This window comes from Phocoena phocoena, chromosome 5, assembly GCF_963924675.1.
Source record: "Phocoena phocoena chromosome 5, mPhoPho1.1, whole genome shotgun sequence".
NCBI lineage: Eukaryota > Metazoa > Chordata > Mammalia > Artiodactyla > Phocoenidae > Phocoena > Phocoena phocoena.
The window spans coordinates 58,529,960-58,556,600 of NC_089223.1; the positions used below are offsets into that span (position 1 = coordinate 58,529,960).

At 37.1% G+C, this 26,641-nt stretch overlaps 1 protein-coding gene across 19 annotated transcripts in view; it reads right to left on the reverse strand.

Annotated features, from left to right (window-relative positions):
- Positions 1–26,641, reverse strand: part of ADGRL3 (adhesion G protein-coupled receptor L3) — a 571,254-nt gene that overhangs the window by 528,964 nt on the left and 15,649 nt on the right. For 13 of the 19 annotated variants that reach the window (XM_065878038.1, XM_065878023.1, XM_065878036.1 and 10 more), the window contains exon 2: positions 23,190–23,393. The exons of the other annotated variants lie outside the window; for them this stretch is intronic. In XM_065878038.1, coding sequence (XP_065734110.1) covers positions 23,190–23,393 — 204 coding nt within the window. The remainder of the gene's footprint in view (positions 1–23,189; positions 23,394–26,641) is intronic. 19 annotated transcript variants of the gene reach the window in all.

Sequence of the window (26,641 nt, forward strand, 5' to 3'; positions counted from 1 at the left end):
AGACTTAAAAATGAGTGCCTGAAGACTCATTTCTCACTCTGACCCCTGGGGTCAATGATGTCAGAGAAACTATTTCGGAAAAGAGCTCTTAGAGTGGGAGTGAACAATCAGAACCAACAATAATGAGTAATTCTTGAAGGTCACAGCTGTTGAGCAGCTAATTGTAACTTGAAAAGCTGAGTACCAAGTTATTAATGACGTTGCTGATAAACTTTTTTCCCCACTCCAAGTCATACAAGCTTTTATTCTAACTTTGAAGATCAAGAAAGAGCTACCCTGGCTATAAATGCAAAACTTTTCCTGTCTAGATGCAGCCGCACATATCTGACTGCCTGCTTTCCTCACATACTCAGTATAAACTGGTGACCTTCATATAAATTGAGGTATGCTTTCCGATTCCAAAATCTCTCCTAAGGAAAGGGATCGTCAACCCTGCCAAGTATTTTGTTTTAGCTTATTAACTACTCAGTATTATAAAACAGACGGAATGGAATCAAATAAGTAATTTACTCAGAGAGCCAAAATGATCCTTTCCTTATTTTATATGCACGTGGTAGAAAACACACCACCTTCATTTGAAACACAGACACTATACTATGGGAGGTAAAAATAATACTTCTACAGGCTAACAGAAAGTATACTAGAGGATAAAAAGAACTGTCTGCTTTTCTTAAGAAGTACTAAGGGCTAAGTCATGCAGGCAGGAGGAAACACAAGGCATACTATTAGAAAATTAGAGAGCACATCATGTATGGGAATTCTATTCCAACAATTATCCCCTATCCTTCAATGATTTAAAACAGGGTTGCTCTCCTCTCTCCTTCATCTTCTATCTTATCTACTGGGTTATTATTTCTTCCCAAGCAGGAGTTAAATTTTCAGATTCCTATTGTTTATCTAAACAGAGTCATTCATTTACACACTGTAGGTTCATAGTAAATGTTTGCTGAATGAAGGAAATGAAATGCTTTAATTATAATGTCTTTCCAACTGGAGGGCTGTTCATTGCTCTCACCACAGCAAGCCACAAAGGTTCTTGAATGAACCCCTGAGGCTATCACAGAATGATGCAAGGTACTCACCTTTCCTCCCCTCCACAACCCCAAAGGAATTAATGAGCAGCTTCCACTAAGCCCAGAAGCAAACAACTGAAATCTGAACTGCAGCCTGTTAGTACAAAACAAGTCAAACTAGGAGAAAAACGTGTCTCCTGCAGGGTAGAGGTGGGAGCAAAGCACTTAATTATTTTAGTGAGATTCAGGTCTGTGAAAGAACATGTGTGCAAACATGCACATCCATTTTATTTGCTTTAATAGGCTTGTCAGTGATATGTCATAGAAGCATGCCAATATTTTATCAGCTACATCCTGCTTTCATAGGTGGTAGTCTACAGAGGACAAATATTGTGCTATTTGCATTAGAATTAATACACCATTAAAGAAATATTTATTGGGTAAATACCATAAGCCACAGATAATATTAAGAACCCTGGCAAATACATTATAAATAAAATAGTTCCTCATCTCAAGACTTTTATAATCAAGTAAGGAGGAAAAGGTACATATATACATAACTATAATATGATAGTGTGATAAATTCTCTACTACATTTAAGGGTCAAGTGTTGCCATCTAACCTATGCTAATTCCTATAAACTGCCAGTTATACACAGATCAATACATTTCCATCACTCTTGCTTCTCCATCCACTTACAAAAATGAGAAAGTTTCCACTAAGCTAAAGTCATTTAATCATCCATCAAATCTCCTGGTATTTTCAAAATTAATGTGTTACCACAGCTCGCTGTTAGAATCATTTTTTAGTCGTGTCAGATCATCACCTAAGCAGGGGTGCAGGGAGACTTGAATAATGAATGAATGTATTACCCCCAGCCCATTCAAAGTGGAATAACGATATGAGTGCAAAATTCCAAAAGGCGAAATCTATCTCCCTATGGTCTGTGTTCAACAAACTCATTGCTGGGCCATGGGATTTTCTACCCATGACAAAAACTAAAATAAGCAATGTTGCATTAAAATGAAATAATACAGATATATATTCTAGGAAGATTTTTTCTGTAGGGCAGAGCAAATCCAGTTACTATATGGTATGGTTTTTAGTTGTCAATCTTACCCACAAAACAAGAATTAACTGACCTGCAAAAAAAGAGTCAGAAATGCTGTCCAGATTTTCTTCACTTCCCTTCTATGTCTATACTAACCCTTCTGGGACAGTTCATACATTTATGTGATTTCCTCTCTGTAGGTAATATCCAAATCCATTGCTAAAGATCTGATTTACTTTAATTCCCATTATTCTCAAAATCCCTATAGAACTGGCTATGGACATCTGAAAATATATCATAGTGAAAACTAAAATTATTATCTTCCTCAAAAACCAGTATTCCTTGCCAACTATTTAATTCAATATTCAGATAAGGAATATAAGCATAGGTTGAACTCACAGCCATAAAGTATTTTAAAAACCACAAAGAGTAATTTCAAAAACTTTTATTTAATACACTCAATTTTTAAAGAAATTAATAAAAGTGCTTTTAGTTTTTCAACTTTAAAGTCCATGGTTACAATGTCTCAAATATTTCACCCCAAGTATAAATTAAAACTAATTTTTCACATTTCAAAGTAGTTAATGCATACATTTATATGCAACTTGTATTTAGGTCCAGTTCTAATGGATAAATGTACTTGTCTTCAGGGTAGTAGTCATATGAATAGACTCAATGAAGTAAAATGCTTTATATTTTTTTCTATAAATATCAAAGGTTTTTTGGACTTGGCAAGGGCTTTACAAATAATAGCCAATCCACAAATTCTATAGATGGGATATTATATAATTTACCATAATTTACATAGTTTTACAAGTAGCAGATGGTAGATTAATACTAAGGTGGCAATATACATTATCACCCAAATCAGAACACTTCTGAGAATGGGAAAGGATGCTATTAAGGACTTACTATTACTATTACTAATACTAATACTGGAGGACAACAGGTATAAACTGGGTCTCTCTGGGAAAACCAGAACATATGGTTAGCCTAACTATAACACATGCAATATGTATTTGCTATTTTAATTGAGAATATTCAATCTGCTATAGATACAAGAAACAAATGGGATAGATAAGACTTATGTGTTAAATATACATAATGTACAGGCAAGTAACTTGGGAGACAGGCAAAATTCATAAGATGTACTAAGAATAGAAAGTAAGTTAGTAACCCGTACACATATTACAGAATTAATGGAACAATTACAAGAATGAAACAAATAGAGTGTTACTTACAAAGGGATATAAAGACCATAAATCTTAAGTATTCATAAAGCCCAGATTATATCACCTCTATATTGATAGCTATATCCCTCTAAATCTGCCTCCCTTAGTGACATCTATTATGGTCCGTTTCTGACCCCATGTGTTCTCCACTTGAGAAAGACAGATATAGGCCACAGCAGCTCAACACGTTCAACAGTGAGGTACAGCTGCGGTCAGGTGTACGAGTCTCTGCATCTCTCCAACAAACTGAGCTTGTGTTACCTGCAGATACCTCCCAACCACTGAGCTTCCTTGTTTATCTGGTCTTTGTAACCACACCATCAGCAGAAATAGCAGATGAAGTGGAAAGTGAATCAGGATAATGCAACATTACATTAAACAGAATTAAGAAACTGTGAACCTTTCAACCATCCAATGGAACCCTATCCTAACTGTGTAAACGTATCCTATAGCTTTGTTCTTGGCTTCCCCCGACAGAATAAATAAAGCATGTGATTCCAGAATCTTGGCATCTTGGTCTGTAAGCCTTGCAGTCCTGACTTCTATTATAGCTTGCCTGGTAGTTTATGTAGAGGCTTTTATTGCATTGATATAAATTCCCACACAACAGCACATATCCCCCAAATCCCATTGATTTATTTACTCATTCAATAAATTTGAGTACCTACCACACAGCATGCTCAATTCTGGGTGCCTGGAATATAAAAATGAAAGACACAACCTCTGTTCTTTCTTTTTCTTTTTGGCCATGCAGTGTGGCATGAGGGACCAATCAGGGATCAAACCCATGCCCCCTGCACTGGGAGCGCAGTCTTAACCACTGGACCACCAGGGAATTCTCAACAGCCTCTGTTCTCAAACAGAGTCCAAGGAGGAAAACAGATGAGTAAACAGACAAGGTATGATAGTGTTGTCATATCCCAGCCTCCAGGGATCAAGGAAGGCTTCCCAGAGGAAGTGACAGCAAAGAATATAGAATAGGACAAAACAGACCAGAAGAGAAAAATAGACTTACTAACATGTATTGCTTACTGCATACCGCAACAATTTTCTAACTCATTTAAAACTCATAACAACCCTATGAGTCATTATTGTTATTATTCCTATTTGAAAAATAAGAGAAGGAAGGCATAGAAAGGTCATATATCTAGCAAGTGAAGGAGTCAGGACTGAATGCCAAGCATTCTGGCCCAAGAAACCAACCACTTAATCACTAAATTACACTACATCATATCCCAGGTGCCAAGAACTGAAATATGAATGTGAGTTAGAAAGGCAAAAAAGGGAGAGAAGGGCATGGTAACGTGAGAACCCAAACCAAGACAACCATCATACTTCAAGAGTTAAAACATGGCATGCATATGCGGAATTGTAAGATGAAGCTGTTAAATTAGGCAGGGCCCAGAAAATGAGATTACCAAAGGCCTTATCAAAACACCTCATCACCTTCCTTGTCACATGACCCCATAACTCAAAGTCTACATCACAATGTTATAGGGGAAAACAAGTGAATACATCATGTAGCATGAAATGGAAAAAATGAAACAAGCCTTGAAAATTTCAATTAGTGATAACTTTCTTTCAATTTAAGGCAGTATCTTATAAAAAAATTCAACATTCTCTGAACTACAATGCAATACAAATAAAGATTTTAACAGAACTGACATCTAGTCTGTAGTACAGTTCTACCCATAGGTTATATAACCGTTTTTATCTTGTTTAGATTTCACACATGTAATTATTATATGTAATTCTATGGATAGGCGCTTATGTATATGTATATGTCAACTAAAAATGTGCGAAATGCAAAAATAGATCTCATACAAGTAGCTTTTCAACAATAATATGTTGTCATAGATGTTAACATGGTAAACAAATCTGTATAACAGGATAAATGAAATATAGGTAAGAAGTAAACCAACAAGACACACATCGTCATAGGTTATTCAAATAATTCTGGTAGAATATCTTCCCATTATAAACACATTATTTCTCTAATGCTATAAATAATCACATTACTTAATATAAATGAAACAAGATTTATAAATGTCAGATGAACAAATGGTACAGTTTTCCTTTCAGATGTGAAACTGTGGGAATAAATTACTTTTACAAGACCAGTAGTTTCAAATAAAATTGAGAAGTCAATCTGTTTGGTATAATTCTTTTTTTTTTTTTTTTTTCATTGTTGTGGCCTCTCCCATTGCAGAGCACAGGCTCCGGACGCGCAGGCTCAGCGGCCATGGCTCACGGGCCCAGCCGCTCCGCGGCATGTGGGATCTTCCCGGACCGGGGCACGAACCCGCGTCCCCTGCATGGGCAGGCGGACTCTCAACCACTGCGCTACCAAGGAAGCCCATATTTGGTGTAATTCTTAAATTTTAAAGTGATTTAAGTATTTAAACAAGTCTTCACTTTTTTTTGCTATTGACTGCATATATTTAGATTCAACCAGTTAGAACATATTACAATATATAGTTTAATTATTAATTTCCAAGTCTCATCAAAAAATATCCCAGTGTTTTTCTATTAATCTCAAACAGTATTACAACATTCCAGAAGTTAACATTTTAAAAACTTTCATATACTTTTAATATATGTTCACACCAGCACTACTTTAGCCTGATGATTCACAATTAACCAATGATCAAAAACAAATAAACAGGGAACTACATTTCCAAAATAGAAGAAAATCACTAGACCTAGTCATATTTCCCCAATTCCATCATATGTACTTATTAATCTATTATTTGCTCCACTGCTAGAGGGTATTTGAAAAAGGTCAGCACACGTCACAAATCTTTCAGTGAGAATCAAAAACACTTTCATTTTCTCATCCATTTAGCTCATGCTCTGGCATCATCTTAACATGCATTTATGAACTTTCTGTGGATTAGCATTAGCCGAGGCTACCAGAGGGGCAAAGCATAAGAAAAGTTTGGGACTTTTATTTACCAGTTGTATCAACCCATGATATGACCACCTCCATTGGCTTATAATTTTCCCTTCTCTAAATCAAAGTGTGTCCCCCAGTTCTCCCCTTGCCCATTCTCTTCTGTGCTTTGATGATCTCCTAAACCCCAGTGACCTTAGCTATCACCTTTATGTTGAAAATGTCTAACTTCTGTTACTAGCAATAACTTCTCCCTTGATATTTAGATTAATATTTCAGAGTTTACTTCACATTTACACCTCTAACTCAGTATTTCTAAGACCAGATTCATCTTTTTTTTTTCCTGAAAACCAAAGCTTCCTCTTGACATTCTAATTCTACGAATGGGAGCACACAGTCACCTAGGCTCCTACATCCAGTTAGTAGCCAAGCACTGCAGATTCGATCTCTGTGCATCTCTCACATTGTTCCTCTTCTTTCCATCCCGATTACTCTCTCTCCAGTTCAGACACTCATTACCTTCTGCCCTATGGCAACAACCTAACTGATCTCTCCATGTTCAAGTCTCTCTCCATACTAAACTTTCCCACACAATCCTGACAGGTTCTAAACTGCAACTCTGTTCAAGAGCTTCCAAAGAATCCCCACTACAGACAAAATTATGTACACGTGGGCATTTAAAATGCCCTACAAGATGGCTACAAACTACCTTTCAAACTTCCTGCCCCACCACTTCTTTCCTCATACTCTTACTGTTGATTAAACTAGACTATTAACTGTTTGATGAAAATGTCATAATTTTCTCCAACTATAACTTTGTTCACATGATTCACTTCTCTGGAACACCCTCCCTCTGCCAGCACTTCCCAAATGATCCTAGGGATTTTTTTTAATAGTAAAAATACCACATTATCTAAGGTAGATTTACCTGCCCTCCTTTCTCCGCTATCCCCACATACCAGGGATGCCATTTCCTCCTTCTTTAAAATACTATAGGACCTAAAGAAAACCATAATTCAAAAAGATACATGCACCCCAATGTTCATTGAAGCACTATTTACAATAGCCAGGACATGGAAGCAACCTAAATGTCCATCAACAGAGGAATGGATAAAGAAGATGTGGTACATATATACAATGGAATATTACTCAGCCATAAAAAGGAATGAAATTGTGCCATTTGCAGAGATGTGGATGTACCTAGAGACTGTCATACAGAGTGATGTAAGTCAGAAGGAGAAAAAACAAATATATAATATCGCTTATATATGGAATCCAGAAAAATGATACAGATGAACTTATCTGCAAAGCAGAAAGAGAGACATAGATGTAGAGAAAAAACGTATGTATGCTAAGGAGGGAAGGGGGAGATAGGATGAATTGGGAGATTGGGATTGACATATATATACTATTATGTATAAAATAGATAACTACTGAGATTATACTGTATAGCACAGGGAACTCTACTCAGTGCTCTGTGGTGACCTAAATGGGAAGGAAATCCAAAAAAGAGGGATATATATATACCTATAGCTGATTCACTTTGCTGTACATCAGCAACTAAGAAAACATTGTAAAGCAACTATACACCAATAAAAGTTAATAAAAAATAAAATAAAATACTTCAGCATTTGTATGACACCACATTTCACCAAATCATTGAGTCAAATGCCTACTGGTTTTTCTATTCTCTCTGTTACCAGCAACAGACTGTAAGTCCTTGAAGAAAAAACAGCATTATAGAGGGTTCTATGTGCATTATAGGCACAGGAAATATGTAAATTAAATTAAATTAAGTTATTTTCTCTCCTAAACATTTATACTCAATGTTCAGTTACCCAAGCTAGGAACCCATGATTGTGACAAAAATATAAAGCCAGTATTTTATTACAGAACTTTGTCTCTTCCCAAACCTAAACAAAAATATTAACAAGTAACTAAATAAATTCATTGAAAATTCTTCATGGATCTTCCATTACATATCTCTGATATGATTACTACAAAACAGAAAGCCAAAAAAAGGGTAAACAGTAGTAGGTAACACATATTAGGTTTCAAAAACTATGAGTTTAATCATTTTAATATATTCACATATGCTTAATCATCACAACAATGTATGTACTTTTATTATCACCCTCTACAGATGAGTTAACAAAGTTTTTTAAATGTAAGTCCTTAGCCTTGGTTAAGACAGTTAATAAACAGTAAAGCTGAGAATGAACCCAAATCTGTCAGACTCCAAAGCTCACGAGGTAACTATAATTCTATACTACTACCTTCTCTGTAGCAATTAAAAAAAAAAAAATGAAGAGTTAAAGATATGTCTATAGCCAAGAAAAAGAAATTGCTTCTTTAGGAAGTAATAGCTGGGGGGAGAGGGAGAATCATCAATTTACTTAACTATACATATGAAAGAGAGAAAGTATAAATTAGAGTGCCTGGCCAAATTTTTGCTGTACTGGAGACCTATATGAATAATGCAAAATCTGAAAACACAGACGTAAACCAGTCTATGAAAGTAAGATGTTCTATGCAAAACAACACCTGCTCTGCTCTCCCCTTTCATCTTAATTTGAGGTTAAGGCTTCTATAAATATAATGGAAGTTTCCTCTCCTTTCCTCTCTGTATCTGGGATATACTTCAGATCTCTTTTACTACCACACATTGTTTGAGTTGAAGGGAAACAAAAGAAAAAGGAAAAGATTTTCTAGTAATTAACTAATTTATTCTGAAAAGCATCTGTGACTGGTAGGGTAAAATTTGGTTCTTTGGAACATATACACAATTATTATTATGTGGCAGACACTCAAATAATGAATTAATGAAACGACTTATATATTCCTAATTAAATCATTTTTTGGCCAGAATGTCAAGGTTTAGCATCCATTTTCCATTAGTAATATTCTTTGTAACGAGAAAACTGTAATGGTGAAAAATATAATTTCCATAAGCATTTTGAAAAGCTACTCAAATTTTACTTCTCAAATGGAAAGGGAAAATAATTTGTAATTTATGCCAATAGAAACAAAAGAGTTTATCACATTTTCCTGAAAATACCTGAAGGCCAAACTCACTAACACATTTATTTTCAACTGGATACATCATTCTGGTATTTATACCATTTGGGAAAGGAACAAGATCCTAAAAAAATGTTTTAAAATCATGTTTAGGGCTGAAAAGTTTATTATTGTCTTTTAACCTCAATACTTTACCTATTTCCCTAAATGCCTTATTAACCTATTATCCTTCTTCCCACATAAACATATAATTTTTTCCCTTTTTTTTTGCTGACAAACAAGAGACTTTAATGGGAAGGGGTGCCCTAGTGGACAGCAGCAGGGTAAGGGAATCCAGGAAAACTGCTCTGCCACATGGCTTGAAGTCTCGGGTTTTATGGTGATGGGATTAGTTTCCGGGTTGTCTCTGGCCAGTCACTGACTAAGGGTCCTTCCTGGTGGCACGCATATCGCTCAGCCAAGATGGATTCCAGCGAGAAGGATTCTGGGAGGTTGGTAGGACATATGGACTGGCGTCTCCTCTCTCCTTTTGACCCTTCCTGAATAACATATAATATTAAGTATATAAAGATTCAAAAGGGTGATGTCCAAATAATTTATTTTGCATATCAATTAGACCTGACATTTTGTCTAAACTGGCAAACCTCACTGAAAGACACAAATAAATGTGAACGGGTTTTTATCTGAAACAATATTATATTGTCATATAAAACAAGAAGCTAACAGCACTTCGAAGGCCATATTATATTATTCTCTTGCAGTAAGTTATATCCAAAAGGCTGAGCTTGTAAAACAGAGGGTTTTTATTATAGAAACAATAATCTCTGTTCTTCTGTTACAAGTTCTTTCATCTCTCTACTTCCCCATGAATTCCTGTACTTTACCTATACACGTCAGACTGTAATGTAATAACAAAATTAAAACCAGCTTTTCCAAAAATCTGGGAGTAAGGGGAATAAGAACATGAGAACATGCCAGAAGGATAACTCATCAAAGTCAATATAAATAACACTATTAAAAACATATTGAGTAAAAAGTCTCAGGTTTTCCTATGATCATTAGTTATATCAAATGAAAATATAAAAGCCAGAAGGAAGTAAAGAGAAATTGTTTACCAAATGCACATACACAACTTTCAGGCCACTGTAATTCAGAATCAGAGGGAGAATAGAAATTGTTTGGTCAAGAATAGACCTAATGGGCTTCCCTGGTGGCGCAGTGGTTGAGAGTCCGCCTGCCGATGCAAGGGACACGGGTTTGTGCCCCGGTCTGGGAAGACCCCACATGCCGCGGAGCGGCTGGGCCCGTGAGCCATGGCTGCTGAGCCTGCGTGTCCGGAGCCTGTGCTCCGCAACAGTGAGAGGCCCGCATACCGCAAAAAAAAAAAAAAAAAAAAAAAAAAGAATAGAGCTAAGGATGAATGCAAGCAGAGGAAAATCAATTCAAGTCAACCCTACATCAAATTTTTAGCTGAGCTGAGGAGGACTCAGGTGATATAGGACATTCCAACCAGCAAAGATATCACTTGCCAAAGACGTGGAAGGAAGGGGGGGCATGGTTTGTTTAATAAACTGTTAGAACTTCCATGTGGCTGAAGGATAAGGCATGTGGAGAGGTAGTTTGAGGCAAGAGAAGAATGTGTTGTCTACTAATCTTATTTACTGGAGGTATGTGTTTTGGCTCATAGGTTTTTTTTTTTTTTTTTTTTTTTGCGGTATGCGGGCCTCTCACTGTTGTGGCCTCTCCCATTGCGGAGCACAGGCTCCGGACGCGCAGGCTCAGTGGCCATGGCGCATGGGCCCAGCAGCTCCGCGGCATGTGGGATCTTCCCGGACCGGGACACGAACCAGTGTCCCCTGCATCGGCAGGCGGACTCTCAACCACTGCGCCACCAGGGAAGCCCGGCTCATAGGTTTTAAAGCGTTCCTGCTCCTTATTTAGTCCAGTGTCCATGACCTGCCCTATCATGTTGGTAAATTCATGGTATACTAAAGACTTGGCTCCATTCCCAAATCACTGTCTTACAATTATTCCAATAAATGAGCTTTTGCCACCCTTTCCCTGCCTCTATCAGCTTATTATAATGCCTTCATATGTACAATTAGGTGGGTTCCGCAACTGTGGCCTTGGATCTATGAATTTAAAAGTGTTTATTTTTTGGAGTGCAGCTTTTATTTTCCTAGACTCTTAACCAATGAGAACATTCAACATTTCCTTAAGATAAAGTATCACTTAACAATGGCATCAAGTGATATTCTATTTTAATAATCAGTTTGAATTGGGCAAGAGTATTAATAAAGATTCATTTCTGAGGCATTCTCAAAAAACATATGAAGATTATTTTTGTTATTATTTTATTAAACTGTGTGCTATGTTACACTGTTAATGAGCCCAAATATGAGCAGACTAGTTTCCTACTTCTTTCCAAATTTTGACATGGAACATCGTACTAAGAACTGAATGAATGCCCAGTATACTTAGGCCCGCAGATCAACTGGCTTAACCTCATCCAATTTGTCTCCTTGCCATAGTACTGAAAAATATACATTGGAAAAAAACATATATAGTAAGAATTCTTTCAGCTGTTTCATGGGAACACAGGAGAGCTCAAAATCAAATCTAATCTTGGCTGCACTACAGCCCTGCTAGGTATTATTGGGAAGTAGAAGGAAGGACTGAATGAAAAGCCTAGCAGATGATCTTTTGTGGCAGAATCTTATCACACCTAAGCCAAAATAGAATCCTAACAATGAATGATAATAATTTTTGTTCTGATGAGAATAACATGGTCAACAAACATCACTTTTAACTATGTTTTTACAGATTTATATATTATATTTAAGTGTTCTTAAATTTGGGACCAGAAACTTGGGTTTCTATTCAAAGGAGTATGCTGAAGAAATCATTTGTAAATGTTTGGGTAACACCACCATCATTCCTTACCAACACTCTGTGCCTCCTCTTGTCTTTCTTATCTCAGTGAGACGATCATTCTTCATACAACCTTTCAAGTCAGAAACTCAGTGGTATTCTTTGGGTTTTCCCTTTGTCTTACTCACTTATCCAATGAATCTCTAACTTCTGTCAATTGGTCCTCATTATCACTAATGTCACTCACTCCTAGAGTCAGTGCCACCATCATTTTTTATCTGAATCAAAAGAATAACCTCCCATTTCCAGTCTTGAAGCCTCTAGTTTATTCTTCAAATAGAGGTGGCAGGTCATTCCTCCCTTAATTCCTCTAAGATTAACTTAATTTTTCCCTTACTGCCATCAGAGAAATTCTGAACTCCTCATAACATTATATCATGCCACCCTGATCTTCTCCAGATGATTTCTGGACTGACAACTAGAAATTATCCTTTGGACACGTTAAGTTCCAATCATACTGAACTAGGCCTTTGTGCTACTGTTTCCTATCTATAATAGTATCTTTCTTCTACCTCTATGCTTGGCTAACTAATACTTGACTGTTGGGTCCCAGCTTAAATGCACTTTTCTTCAAAAGCATCTTCTCTGATCCTCCAAGACAGGGTTGACAGTCTCTCTACATGCTCCATAGTACTTTATACTCACTTTTATAAAAGGTATTCTCAGTATTGCTTCTTTGTTACACAAACTTGCTTCTATGTGGGCCTAGGTCATGAGATGGCCAGTGACATGAACAATTAAATCAGGGACATTGGCCTTACCCAATGAGGATTAAATTCTCTTTTTGGAAATTCAAACCTAAAGGCAAGACAACAAGTGCCAGTCGCTGGTTAGTGCTGTGGCTAAGAGCAGTGGTATACAATTCAGGCTAGTGGTCACTTACAATGTTAATGAGCAAAGAAAGCTGTTGGGAAGTAAGAGAAGAATCAGAGAAGAGCTAGGCCCACAGGAGACAAACCAAGGTCCAATACTCAAGAGTGTCCTTAGATTTCCATAAGAATTATGTATTCTTAAAATAGTGCTCTTATAGTTAGTATTCCCCCTCAAATACACACACACACACACACACACACACACACACACACACACAACCTAGGCATATGTTAATCACCATTTTACAAACAAAGCTCTTGTCTCCTTGGGTGCAGGGAAGAGGTATCCTCTAGCAAATGTTTGCCACACTGTACAATTTTTGACTCCCAATACTGACTGAGGGATCGAAGATTATAAGTTCTCCATCACTGCCTTCCTGACACTTAGTGCAGTACCCAGCATGCATCGGCGCTCAATTAAAGTTGAAAAAATAAGTGAGGGCAAGGATGAATGAAAGAACCACCAGTATTTAATAATTCAGACTAATTTTAAAGGCTGATATTTGTGTAATGCAATAAAAAATCAAATGGAGTTTCTCCTTGCTTTAATTATCAAAAAAGCATTCTAATTTATAAATACAAAAACTCAAGAATGGGAGAAAATGAAAAAAAAAAGTGATGGCAGAGTTGGATGTGATTCACCAATAGGATTGAGAATACACAAGCCCCTTGTAAAAGCATTTTGGCTCTTGCAAAAGGTACGCTTAAAAATGAGCACAGGAGGCTTCCTTGGTGGCGCAGTGGTTGAGAGTCCGCCTGCCGATACAGGGGACACGGGTTTGTGCCCCAGTCCGGGAAGATCCCACATGCCGCGGAGTGGCTGGGCCCGTGAGGCATGGCCGCTGAGCCTGCGCGTCCGGAGCCTGTGCTCCGCAATGGGAGACACCATAACAGTGAGAGGCCCGCGTACCGCAAAAAAAAAAAAAAAAAAAATGAGCACAGGGTCTTCCCTGGTGGCTCAGTGGTTGGGGGTCCGACTGCCGATGCAGGGGACACGGGTTCATGCCCCGGTCCGGGAGGGTCCCACATGCCGCAGAGTGGCTAGGCCAGGGGGCCGTGGTCGCTGGGCCTGCGCTCCGCAGTGGCGGGGTGGGGTGGGGCACAACAGTGAGAGCCCCGAGTACCACAAAAAAAAAAAAAAAATGAGCCCAGGGCCAGCGGGCAGCACCATTGAAAGAGACAGGACCAAAGCCATGAGCTTTGCAGCGGTGAAGCCCTCGGACAGAGGCGGAAATGGCTATTGTAAACGGCATGAGAAGATGTTTGGTCAGTGAGAATAGCTGGAGACCTTCAAGATGGAGGACGAGTAAGACATGGAGATACCTTCCTCCGCACAAACACATCAGAAATACATCTACATATGAAACAACTCCTACAGAACACCTACTGAATGCTGGCAGAAGACCTCAGACTTACCAAAAGGCAAGAAACTCACCACGTAGCTGGCCATGTGGGTGACAGGATCTTGTAGTTCTGGCCAGGTGTCAGGCCTGTGCCTCTGAGGTGGGAGAGCTGAGTTCAGGACATTGGTTGACAAGTGACCTCCCAGATCCACGTAATATCAAACGGCAAAACCTCTCCCAGAGATCTCCATCTCAACAATAAGACCCAGCTCCACTCAACGACCAGCACGCTACAATGCTGGACACCCTATGTGAAACAACTAGCAAAACAGGAACACAACCCCACCCATTACCAGAGAGGCTGCCGAAAATCATAACGAGGTCACAGACACCCCAAAACAAACCACCGGATGTGGTCCTGCTCACAAGAAAGACAAGGTCCAGTCTCATCCACCAGAACACAGGCACCAGTCCCCTCCACCAGGAAGCCTACATAAGCCACTGAACCACCTTTAGCCACTGGGGGCACACACCAAAAACAAAGGGAACTACGAACTTGCAGCCTGCACAAAGGAGATCCCAAACACAGTAAGTTAAGCAAAACAAGAAGACAGAAAAACACACAAGATGAAGGAGCAAGGTAAAAACCCACCAGACCAAAGAAATGAAGAGGAAACAGGAAGTCTACATGAAAAAGAATTCAGAGTAATGATAGTGAAGTTGATCCAAAATCTTGGAAATAGAATGGAGAAAAATGTAAGAAATGTTTGACAAGGATCTGGAAGAACTAAAGAGCAAACAATGATGAACAACACAGTAAATAAAATTAAAAATTTTCCACAAGGAATCAATAGCAGAATAACTGAGGCAGAAGAACGGATACGTGACCTGGAAGATAAAATAGTGGAAATAACTACCACACAGCAGAATCAACAAAAAAGAATGAAAAACATTGAGGACAGTCTCAGAGATATCTGGAACAACATTAAATGCACCAACATTCGAATTATATGGGTTCCAGAAGAAGAGAAAAAGAAAGGGACTGAGAAAATATTTGAAGAGATTATAGTTGAACACTTCCCTAATATGGGAAAGGAAATAGTCAATCAAGTCCAGGAAGCACAGAGAGCCCCATACAGGATAAATCCAAAGAAAAACACACCAAGACACATGTTAATCAAACTATCAAAAATTAAATACAAAGAAAAAATATTAAAACCAAAAAGGGAAAAGCAATAAATAACATACAAGGGAATCCCCATGAGGGTAATAGCTGATTTTTCAGCAGAAACTCTGCAAGCCAGAAGGGACTGGCAGGACATATTTAAAGTGCTGAAAGGGAAAAAGCCTACAACCAAGATTACTCTACCCAGCAAGGATCTCATTCAATTCGACTGAGAAATTAAAACCTTTACAGACAAGCAAAAGCTAAGAGAATTCAGCACCATCAAACCAGCTTTACAACAGATGCTAAAGAAACTTCTCTAGGCAGGAAACACAAGAGAAGGAAAAGAACTACAACAACAAACCCAAAACAATTAAGAAAATGGTAATAGGAACATAAATATCGATAACTACCTTAAATGTAAATGGAATGCTCCAACCAAAAGACATAGACTGGCTGAATGGATACAAAAACAAGATCCGTATATATGCTGTCTACAAGAGATCCACTTAAGACCTACGGACACATACAGACTGAAAGTGAAGGGATGGAAAAAGATAGCCGATGCAAGTGTAAATCAAAAGAAAGCCGGAGTAGGAATTCTCATATCAGACAAAATAGACTTTAAAATAAAGACTATTACAAGAAACAAGGACACTACGTAATGATCAAGGGATCAATCCAAGAAGAAGATATAACAATTGTAAATATTTATGCACCCAACATAGGAGCACCTCAATAGAGAAGGCAAATGCTAACAGCCATAAAAGGGGAAATCGACAGCAACACAATCATAGTAGGGGACTCTCACACCCCACTTTCACGATTGGACAGATTATCCAAAATGAAAATAAATAAGGAAACAAAAGCTTTAAATGATACATTAAAGCAGAGGGACTTAATTGATATTTATAGGACATTCCATCCAACAATAGAATACACTTTCCTCTTAAGTGCTCATCAAACATTCTCCAGGATACATCATAACTTGGGTCATATATCAAGCCTCGGTAAATTTAAAAAAACTGAAATCATACCAAGAATCTTTTCCAAGCACAACGCTATGAGACTAGATATCAATAACAGGAAAAAAATCTGTAAAAAATACAAACACGTGGAGGCTAAACAATAAACTACTAAATAACCAAGATCACTGAAGTAAACAATGAGGAAATCAAAAAATACCAAGAAAAAAATGAAAATGAAAACACGACGACCCAAAACCTATAGGATGCAGCGAAAGCAGTCCTAAGACGGAAGGTTATAGCAACACAATCTTACATCAAGAAAAAAGAAACATCTCAAATGAACAACCTAACCTTACATCTAAGGCAATCAGAGAAAGAAGAACAAACATCCCCAAAGTTAGCAGAAGGAAAGAAATCATAAACACCAGTAAAGAATATGCAAAAAATACAAAGGATCATGAGAGATTACTACAAGCAACTATATGCCAATAAAATGGACAATGTGGAAGAAATGGACTAATTCTCAGAAAAGCACAACCTTCCGATACTGAACCAGGAAGACACAGAAAATATAAACAGACCAATAACAAGCACTGAAATTGAAACTGTGATTAAAAATCTTCCAACAAACAAAAGCCAAGGAACAGATGGATTCACAGGCGAATACTATCAAACATTTAAAGAAGGGGTAACACCTATCCTTCTCAAACTCTTCCAAAATATAGCAGAGGGAGGAACACTTCCAAACTCATTCTACGAGGCCACCATCACCCTGATATCAAAACCAAAGATGTCACAAAGAAAGAAAACTACAGGCCAATATCACTGATGAAGATAGATGCAAAAATCCTCAACAAAATACTAGCAAACAGAATCCAACAACACATTGAAAGGATCATACACCATGATCAAGTGGGGTTTAACCCCAGAATGCAAGAATTCTTCAATATACACAAATAAAGTGATACCCCATATTAACAAATTGAAGGAGAAAAACCATATGTTCATCTCAATAGATGCAGGAAAAGCTTTTGACAAAATTCAACACCAATTAATGATAAAAACCCTCCAGAAAGTAGGCATAGAGGGAACTTACCTTAACATAATAAAGGCCATATATGATAAACCCACAGCCAACATCGTTCTCCATGGTAAAAAACTGAAGCTATTTCCTCTAAGATCAGGAACAAGACAAGGTTGTCCACTCTCACTACTATTATTCAACATAGTTTTGGAAGTTTTAGCCACAGCCATCAGAGAAGAAAAAGAAATAAAAGAAATCTAAATTGGAAAAGAAAAACTAAAGCTGTCACTGTTTGCAGACGACATGATACTATACATAGAGAATCCTAAAGAGGCTACTAGAAAACTACTAGAGCTAATCAATGAATTTTGTAAAGTAGCAGGACACAAAACTAATGCATAGAAATCTCTTGTATTCCTATACACTAATGATGAAAAATCTGAGAGAAATTAAGGAAACACTTCCATTTACCATTGCAACAAACAGAATAAAATACCTAGGAATAAACTTACCTAAGGAGACAAAAGACCTGTATGCAAAAAACAATAAGACACTGATGAAAGAAATTAAAGATGATACAAAGAGATGGAGAGATATACCATGTTCTTGGATTGGAAGAATCAACATTGTGAAAATGACTATACTTCCCAAAGTGATCTACAGATTCAATGCAATCCCTATCAAACTACCAATGGCATTTTTCACAGAACTAGAACAAAAAAATTGCACCATTTGTATGGAAACACAAAACATCCCGAGTAGACAAAGCAATCTTGAGAAAGAAAAATGGCGCTGGAGGAATCTGGCTCCCAGACTTCAGACTATACTACAAAGCTACAGTAATCAAGACAGTATGGTACTGGCACAAAAACAGAAATATAGATCAATGGAACAGGATAGAAAGCCCAGAGATAAACCCATGCACATATTGTCACCTTATTTTTGATAAAGGAGGCAAGAATATACAATGGAGAAAAGACAGTCTCTTCAATAAGTGGTGCTGGGAAAACTGGACAGCTACATGTAAAAGAAGGAAATTTGAAAACTCCCTAACACCGGGAACAAAAATAAACTCAAAATGGATTAAAGATGTAAATATAAGGCCAGACACTGTAAACCTCTTAGAGGAAAACATAGGTAGAGCACTCTATGACATAAATTACAGCAAGATCCGTTTTGACCCACCTCCTAGAGAAATGGAAATTTAAAAAAATAAAATAAATAATTGGGACCTAATGAAACTTAAAAGCTTTTGCACAGCAAAGGAAACCATAAACCAGACGAAAAGACCACCCTCAGAATCAGAGAAACTATTTACAAATGAAGCAACTGACAAAGGATTAATCTCCAAAATTTATAAGCGGCTCATGCAGCTCAATATCAAAAAAACAAACAACCGTATCCAAAAATGGGCAGAAGACCTAAAAAGACATTTCTCCAAAGAAGATATACAGATTGCCAACAAACACACGAAAAGATTCTCAATATCACTAACCATTAGAGAAATGCAAATCAAAACCAGAATTAGGTATCACCTCACAACTGTCAGAATGGCCATCATCAAAATATCTACAAACAATAAATGCTGGAGAGGGTGTGGAGAAAAGGGAACCCTCTTGCACTGTTGGTGGGAATGTAAATTGATACAGTCACTATAGAGAACAGTATGGAGGTTCCTTAAAAAACTAAAAATAGAGCTACCATACGACCCAGCAATCACACTACTGGGCATATACCCTGAGAAAACCATAATTCAAAAAGAATCATATACCACAATGTTCATTGCAGCTCTATTTACAGTAGCCAGGACACGGAAGCAACCTAAGTGTCCATGCACAGACGAATGGATAAAGAAGATGTGGCATATATATACAATAGAATATTACTCAGCCATAAAAAGAAACGAAATTGAGTTATTTGTAGTGAGGTGGATGGACCTAGAGTCTCTCATACAGAGTGAAGTCAGAAAGAGAAAACAAATACGGTATGCTAACACATATATATGGAATCTAAAAAATAAATCATTCTGAAGAACCTAGGGTCAGGACAGGAATAAAGACGCAGACGTAGAGCATGGACTTGAGGACATGGGGAGGGGGAAGGGTAAACTGGGCCGAAGTGAGAGAGTAGCATGGACTTATATGTAATATCAAATGTAAAACAGATAGCTAGTGGGAAGCAGCCACATATCACAAGTAGATCAGCTCAGTGGTTTGTGACCACCTACAGGGGTGGGATAGGGAGGGTGGGAGGGAGACGCAAGAGGGAGGAGATATGGGGATATATGTATATGTATAGCTGATTCACTTTGTTATAAAGCAGAAACTAACACACCATTGTAAACAATTATACTCCAATAAAGATGTTAAAAAAAAAAAAATGAGCACAGGGTAGAGTTTTTATGACTTGTCAGGATTGAAATGCTTTAGCTGTACTCTGAGAGAACACTTGTATGAGCCCTGCATACTGTACGTATGGCTTTCAGGAGGGTTATTTGTAGATCATCTCAATGAACTTTTTAAGCATCTGCATGAAAATCACAATTAAAGCAAGGAAAATGCTGATAAAAAACACATCAACATTCCTTTAGCTTCAAGGAAATGTCGTGATATCTAGTCATTAACTGTGCAATCTGCCCTCAGACTTTCTTCTGCCTTAGTACGCTAAAGAGAAAAAGGTCTTCTGAGAACAATGTTTTTTAATTCTTCATGCTTTGCTGCTCTACTGTGAAGTCCTAATTCCTGTGAATCCAAACACTCATTAACTCTCAAGAACTGCTATTAGCTATCTGGAGTCAAATGAATGTAAAGGGGGGAAAAGGGGCAAAGTTTAATTTCAAACAAATAAAAGGGTTTTTGTTATATTGTTAAGGCTGTGTGTATTGGGTTTCTATTTGCTTGTTTGGCTATCGATAGAACAAATAGAGGTTAACTGTTTTTTTTTTTGCGGTACGCAGGCCTCTCACTGTTGTGGCCTCTCCCGTTGTGGAGCACAGGCTCCGGACGCGCAGGCTCAGCGGCCATGGCTCAGGGGCCCAGCCGCTCCGCGTTATGTGGGATCTTCCCGGACCGGGGCACGAACCCGTGTTCCCTGAATCAGCAGGCGGACTCTCAACCACTGTGCCACCAGGGAAGCCCGATTAACTTTTTTAAAGTAATCACAATTTTATTTTCCAATCAAAGACTGCATTAATATCAGTCTTCATTATTTCCATTTTTTTCTGATTTTTCTAAATCTTAAATTATCTTGTTTCTATAACATACTGTTGCTTTTGTTTTAGAAAGACAGAGGGAGGAAGGAAGGAAGCTGGAGTTCATTGACATTTTCTAGTTTGAATTCATCATGTCTTTTCAATTTGAAGAACTCAAGGTAATGTGGTATCTCCCATTTTAATTTCATTTTTAATAACGGTCCAAGTGTTCTAGCTGTATGTACTATCGTCTATATCAAGAAAGAGTATGCCCCTGTAATACTTACTTCACTTTCTTTATTCTTTCTATAGGGAACATTTAAGATGACCTTCAGTTGTTCTCTATCTCACTGATAAAATTACTTTTGCACAAAAGCAACTTTCAAAAAGTATGGCCTCATCATAACAGATTAACATGATTCTGTAGGCTCCTTTTAAATCACATGACATTTACATCAGTCTTCATTTACAAGATCACGTAAAGGTTGCCTTGTACCCTCATTTTTGTCTTTGTCCAAAACAGAATAGAATACAATTTTCCTATTTATAAGTTGATAGAAAACCTGACTTAATCCCATTACTACACTGTAATCTGCCACATATGTGGCAAAAAGTAAAAGCCCGTAATATAGAAAAATCTTATTAAGCTATAAAAGTAGGGGAATGTAAAAATTCAGCCAACATCTTAGTAAAAGTACTATAGGAAAAACTAATCTAATTGACTGCTATTCTAAATTTTTGTCACAAGACAGAATTGCCAGCAGGTGTTTATGTGTGTGTGTGTGTGTGTTTATGTTATAGTTGCTGATTTAAACATTTATAACATCTACTCAAAAATTAAAATTCATTTCTAGATTTCTTCTTCAATAGTACTAGAAACTGGTGAACATATATGCATTGGGTAAATTAAATAATATGAATTTCATATTACTATTTTACAATATAAATTAAAAGCCAATATTATGAAAACTGTGATTGCTGAAGCACATTTTGTGAAAAATGTAACTGCACCCAATTTAGAGAATTTCAGGTTTGAAATGGTAATGCAAAGCAAAACAGAAAAGAAAAAAATGTAGTTCTTAAAGGATGTTTACCATACATTTTACCTGATTTTTCCAAACACACTGGAGTCAATTCTACATGCTTCTGTAGAAACATATGCACTTACCCACCACCACTGCCCCCCAGTCATCACCACTAGGGAAGAAATGCTAATCTGAACTGAAAGATTCTAGGCCAGTGATTGAACAATGTGACTGAGTGGACAGAGCCACTGTGAGTGTGAAAGTCACCACACACTTACTCTTTTTATGTGGCTGCAGTAATTAAAGAATTAGGTTTAAATTTCACAGGTCTCTTAAATCTCAAATTGATCAAAGGGTGATGCATTAACCTTAGTCCCTGAACTAAAACACAGTATTCCAACTTATTTTACCAGGGATTTCTGTAATGGGGCTTAGAAGATAAGCTCAGCTAATATAGCGGCATTTCATGTTCCTTTGCCAGTATTTCCTGTATAATTATTAAATTATGCTATAGGAGAGGTGAGTGTGTTTTGGAACAAGGCTTGATACTCGTGGTTCCACCTGCCAAATGCTTCTCAGCCTTTTTCATGCTGCAGACACAAAGAAAATTACAAATATAATATTTATATAATTATATAAATACTTAATAAACATATAAATATTATATAATGCTTGTATATTATGATGTTATATTATATTACATTATACATATTATATTCCCTGAGGGAAATTAGAGGGATAAGAGTGTCTGTATTGAGTTTGGTGAGTAAAAAGAAAAATTATATTGCCTAAATATTACATAAAGGTAAAAAGTATATATACAAAGTATTGAGGAAAAGAACAGTATTGAATTTTGTGCAAATATTGTATAATATTCCTCACTGGAACTTCAAGGGCTGGATGTCACTCACTGTAATTGCCAGCTGCAGAGATAATATAAATAAAGCACTTTCCAACATTTTCATAAGAAAATTAGGTTGCTTGTGTAAAAATCACTTTTCTATCAGGTTTTATGCTTTAGATGACTATACACAATTCCTAACCAAGATGTTTTCACCATAATCGCCTCAAAATTCTTGGTAGTTTCCACTGATGTGAATTTTATTTCAAACAAGCAGATGATCAGAAATGTTAAAACATGTCTTTTACAACCATTCAAATTTTACAACCATTGACATTGTCACTAAGAGTAATTGTAAACTTCCTGTGATAATGCAAAAATATTTCAAATCCAATCAGAAATTTAAAGTCAAACGTTCTGAGATGGTGATGAGGCTCTAATGTAGAACAGGCATGCATTGTTCAACAACAGATCAGGTTATCAGTGGGTGCAAACATCAGCCACTATGAGTGGATGCAGAGACTAAGTATATGAGAAGACACACTTGGGCCACTGCCTGAGGCTGCGCCTCCCAGGAGCCCCCGCCCAGCCACCCGCAGCCCTCTTCCCACCGCTGGCCGCACCTTGGGCTGAGATCTGAGCTCCTTGGGCACCCGGACCACGAACTCCTCTGGCAGCTCCACGGGGCCCTTGTCCACGATGAGCAGTGGCGCGCTCCGCAGCTGGCTGCTGAAGGAGATGTCTGGGAGGTAGAGCGCCTCCTGGGCTGCGCTCAGCATGTCGCAGTGGAGCAGCAAGGGCTGGATGTCGCTCACTGTGCTTGCCACCTGCGGGGACCGCAGGGCGCACCATCAGACTCCGCTCAGCTCAGGCCGGCCTCAGAGGAGCCCTGCTAGGGGCTATTCCCAGGCTGCTCTCTGCTGCAGGCCATAGGCCCAGGACTCCACCACCCCAGGCCCCACAGACAACCCTGGAGCTGAGGACATGGTATCTCCTAGTCGCTAGTGTGATACTGACTGTATAACTCTGTCCTAGTTAATCACAATCTTAAGTAAGCAAAAAACCTCATCCTAATTCCTAACAATGATTTAAAATTTAAATATAATTATTGAAAGCAGAGAGAGCTACCTGAAAAAATATAAAGATTATTTATATTTGTTAAAGATTCACAGCATTCTGTTATAATTTATGGGCACTAATATCTGTGTCAATAAAAATACTGGTTATTGAACTAAATATTTACACATGAAAAGCTTGATAAAGTAATGGGTGAAGAAAGTTTCAGAGAGGTTTTCTTTTTATTAGTTTCGTTTGCTGTACTGTTACACTTACATGGATTGTTTCATATTTATTTATATGTTTCAGGTCACTTAACCTTTTTGGAAAGATGCTATATTAAGGTCTGTGATGGACATTAGGGTGAAAAGGATATACATACATTTTTGCCATTTACATACACAGTGATTTTACTGACAAATGGTACATATTATATAAATGAATAAATATGGAAGACCAAGACAATAATGAAAAAATAAAATTGCACAAACATGACTATTTTTTAATATTCACAAAACAGTCATACATTATGTGATATGAAAAACAGAACAATATAAGTACAGGATTTTGTTTTTTTGGTAAATTGGTACAGATACATATTTCTCTACACTAATTCCAACTAGTGTAATAAATAGGAGTGATAATGAAAATGTTCCTATTAACAGAAAGAAAGAGACTTTACAAGGAAGAAGATTTTGCTTTACATAATTATTTTTAACATTATAACATGCATATTAAAAACATGATAATAATGCTATAGGGCTACCATTCAATAGTCAGGAGAGAAACTAAGAAATTCGATAAAGCAAGAGAATTTTAGATCATCTTTCTAACACTGGAAGTTTATAAAGTAGCACTACAATTTCTTGATATATAAAATATTTGCAAATTAAGAGTGAAAAACATGTTCTCCTCCAAATCACAACAAATGATACAGCTCTTATAGAAAACAAAAATTAAGAAATCTGTCAAACAATCCATCTACAATGAAAAAGTTTAGAATATAACTTTAAGGCATCACCCTTAAACATTTTTATTTAAACTCATTATAAAGTGTGTGTACTAAAATATCTAGGCAAGAGGTATCTGAGTGCTATTTTGATAGTTCATGTGAATGAAAAGGTGTCAAAGAAGGAAACAAGTTTTAAGACCAAAAAAACTGTGAAAATTAAAATCTCTAAATAATTACCTCCAGTGGCATCTTTTCTGATCTTTTAACTTCCAAAATATCATTCTCTTTGTTATCCAAAATGACAATGTGACTAATTTTTTATTATTTTTACATGAATATATACAGGTATGTTTTTGCTAACACCTTTTTTAGTGCTCTATGGAAGGAAATTAGGAAAAGATTATAAAGCTATTATTTATCTTGCAAGCTTGAGTTATAATAAAGTTGAAAGATTTCACCCTCAGCCAAATTAACATATAAGGACATTCGGAGTGATGGAACATGCATTTACTTGTTCATTCATTCAACAAATATGCTTTGAGTTCCCATTATATGCCAGGTCCTTTTCTAGGTGCTCGAGATTTTGGTGAACAAAACAGATAACATACCTACTTTAATGAATCACCCATTCTTGTGTGGGAGATGGAGAATAATGCAAATACATAAATAATTTTAATACAATATAGATATGAGTAAACCATAGAAAGTTTAAGTAGGGTAATATGTAAAGGCTACTCCGTTTAGGTTTTTATGGAAGACATATCTATGGGAGTAAAATTTAAACTGAGATCTCAAAATATTGGTAGTTGCTAGTCATACAAAAATCAGGAGTAAAGAGCATTGCAGCCTGCTGCAAAGGCCTCAGGCTGGAACCACCTTGGTCTGATCAAGAAATTGCACAATGGCCAATGAAGCTGTATATAGTGGACTGGGAGAAGAGTAATCTGGAATGAGATCAGAAAGGTAAGCAACAGCCAGATCATGGGCTTTGTAAACCTGGGCAAGGCTTTTAGTCTGGGCACAATCAACCATCTGTTTAGGATACTGAATAAAGCTCCTGGGAAAAAAAGACTAGGGCAGGACAGGGAAAAAGACATAGGAATAATGATCTCTACTGAATAAGAGATTATTTCAGGAAAGGTCAATTGCTAGAGTAGGCAGAGAATTATAATTGATTTAAAATGCATATAGAGTGGAATCACCATCAGTTGAAAAATATAATAGTGCCTGCATTAAATGAAAGAATCTCAGCTTAAACAAGAAATAGACAAAAATGTTTGAACTATAACCAGAAAGCAAAGTCTAGGGACCTAGAAAGAATAGATCTGGATCAAAGAACAAAATAATTCCATGTGGTAAGACTGAGGAAAATAAAAATACCAGGAAGTTAGGTAGACTTTTACTCATAAATTAAAGGAGATTAGACTCCAAGGTGTTCCATGAAGCTGGATTATCTTATATGTCTATAGATCAGCCTCTCCTTTAAACTGACCATCTCTATTAAAGGAAACCAGAGTCACAGACCACTGGAAGCAAAAGTGGAGGGGACGTTACACTGCCCACATGGAGAAGGGTTGTTAGAACAGAGCCAAAATCTTAATTTTTGTTTTAAAAAATATTGTATATGTTATACTTAAGGTATTATATAAATTCTGGGGAAATACTTACTCAAGTATAAATATAAATCTAATTTTTCCTCCTGAAGCGATTATAAAAATAAATCTTCAAGATAAACATCACTGTTGTAAGTCTGGTATTCCATTAAAAGCACTGAATCTCAAGTCTGGAAAGAACTATTCAACTCACACAATAGATAACCCTTAGAGCATCACTGCTAAAAATCTCCAAGTTTCACACAAGGAGACAGTGATCACAAACTCACTCTGTTCTTGGGCCACCCAATCCCATTTGAAGCAGCAAGTTCTTCCTCATGTTGAAAAAGGTGTGATATCTATACTCTGGCTTCTCCATCCACTTGTCTAAATTTGATACAAATGGGCTATGTGCAAAACGTATCAAGCTACTCCTAGAAGGCATTTGTCTTCAGATATCTGAAGATAGCCTTCA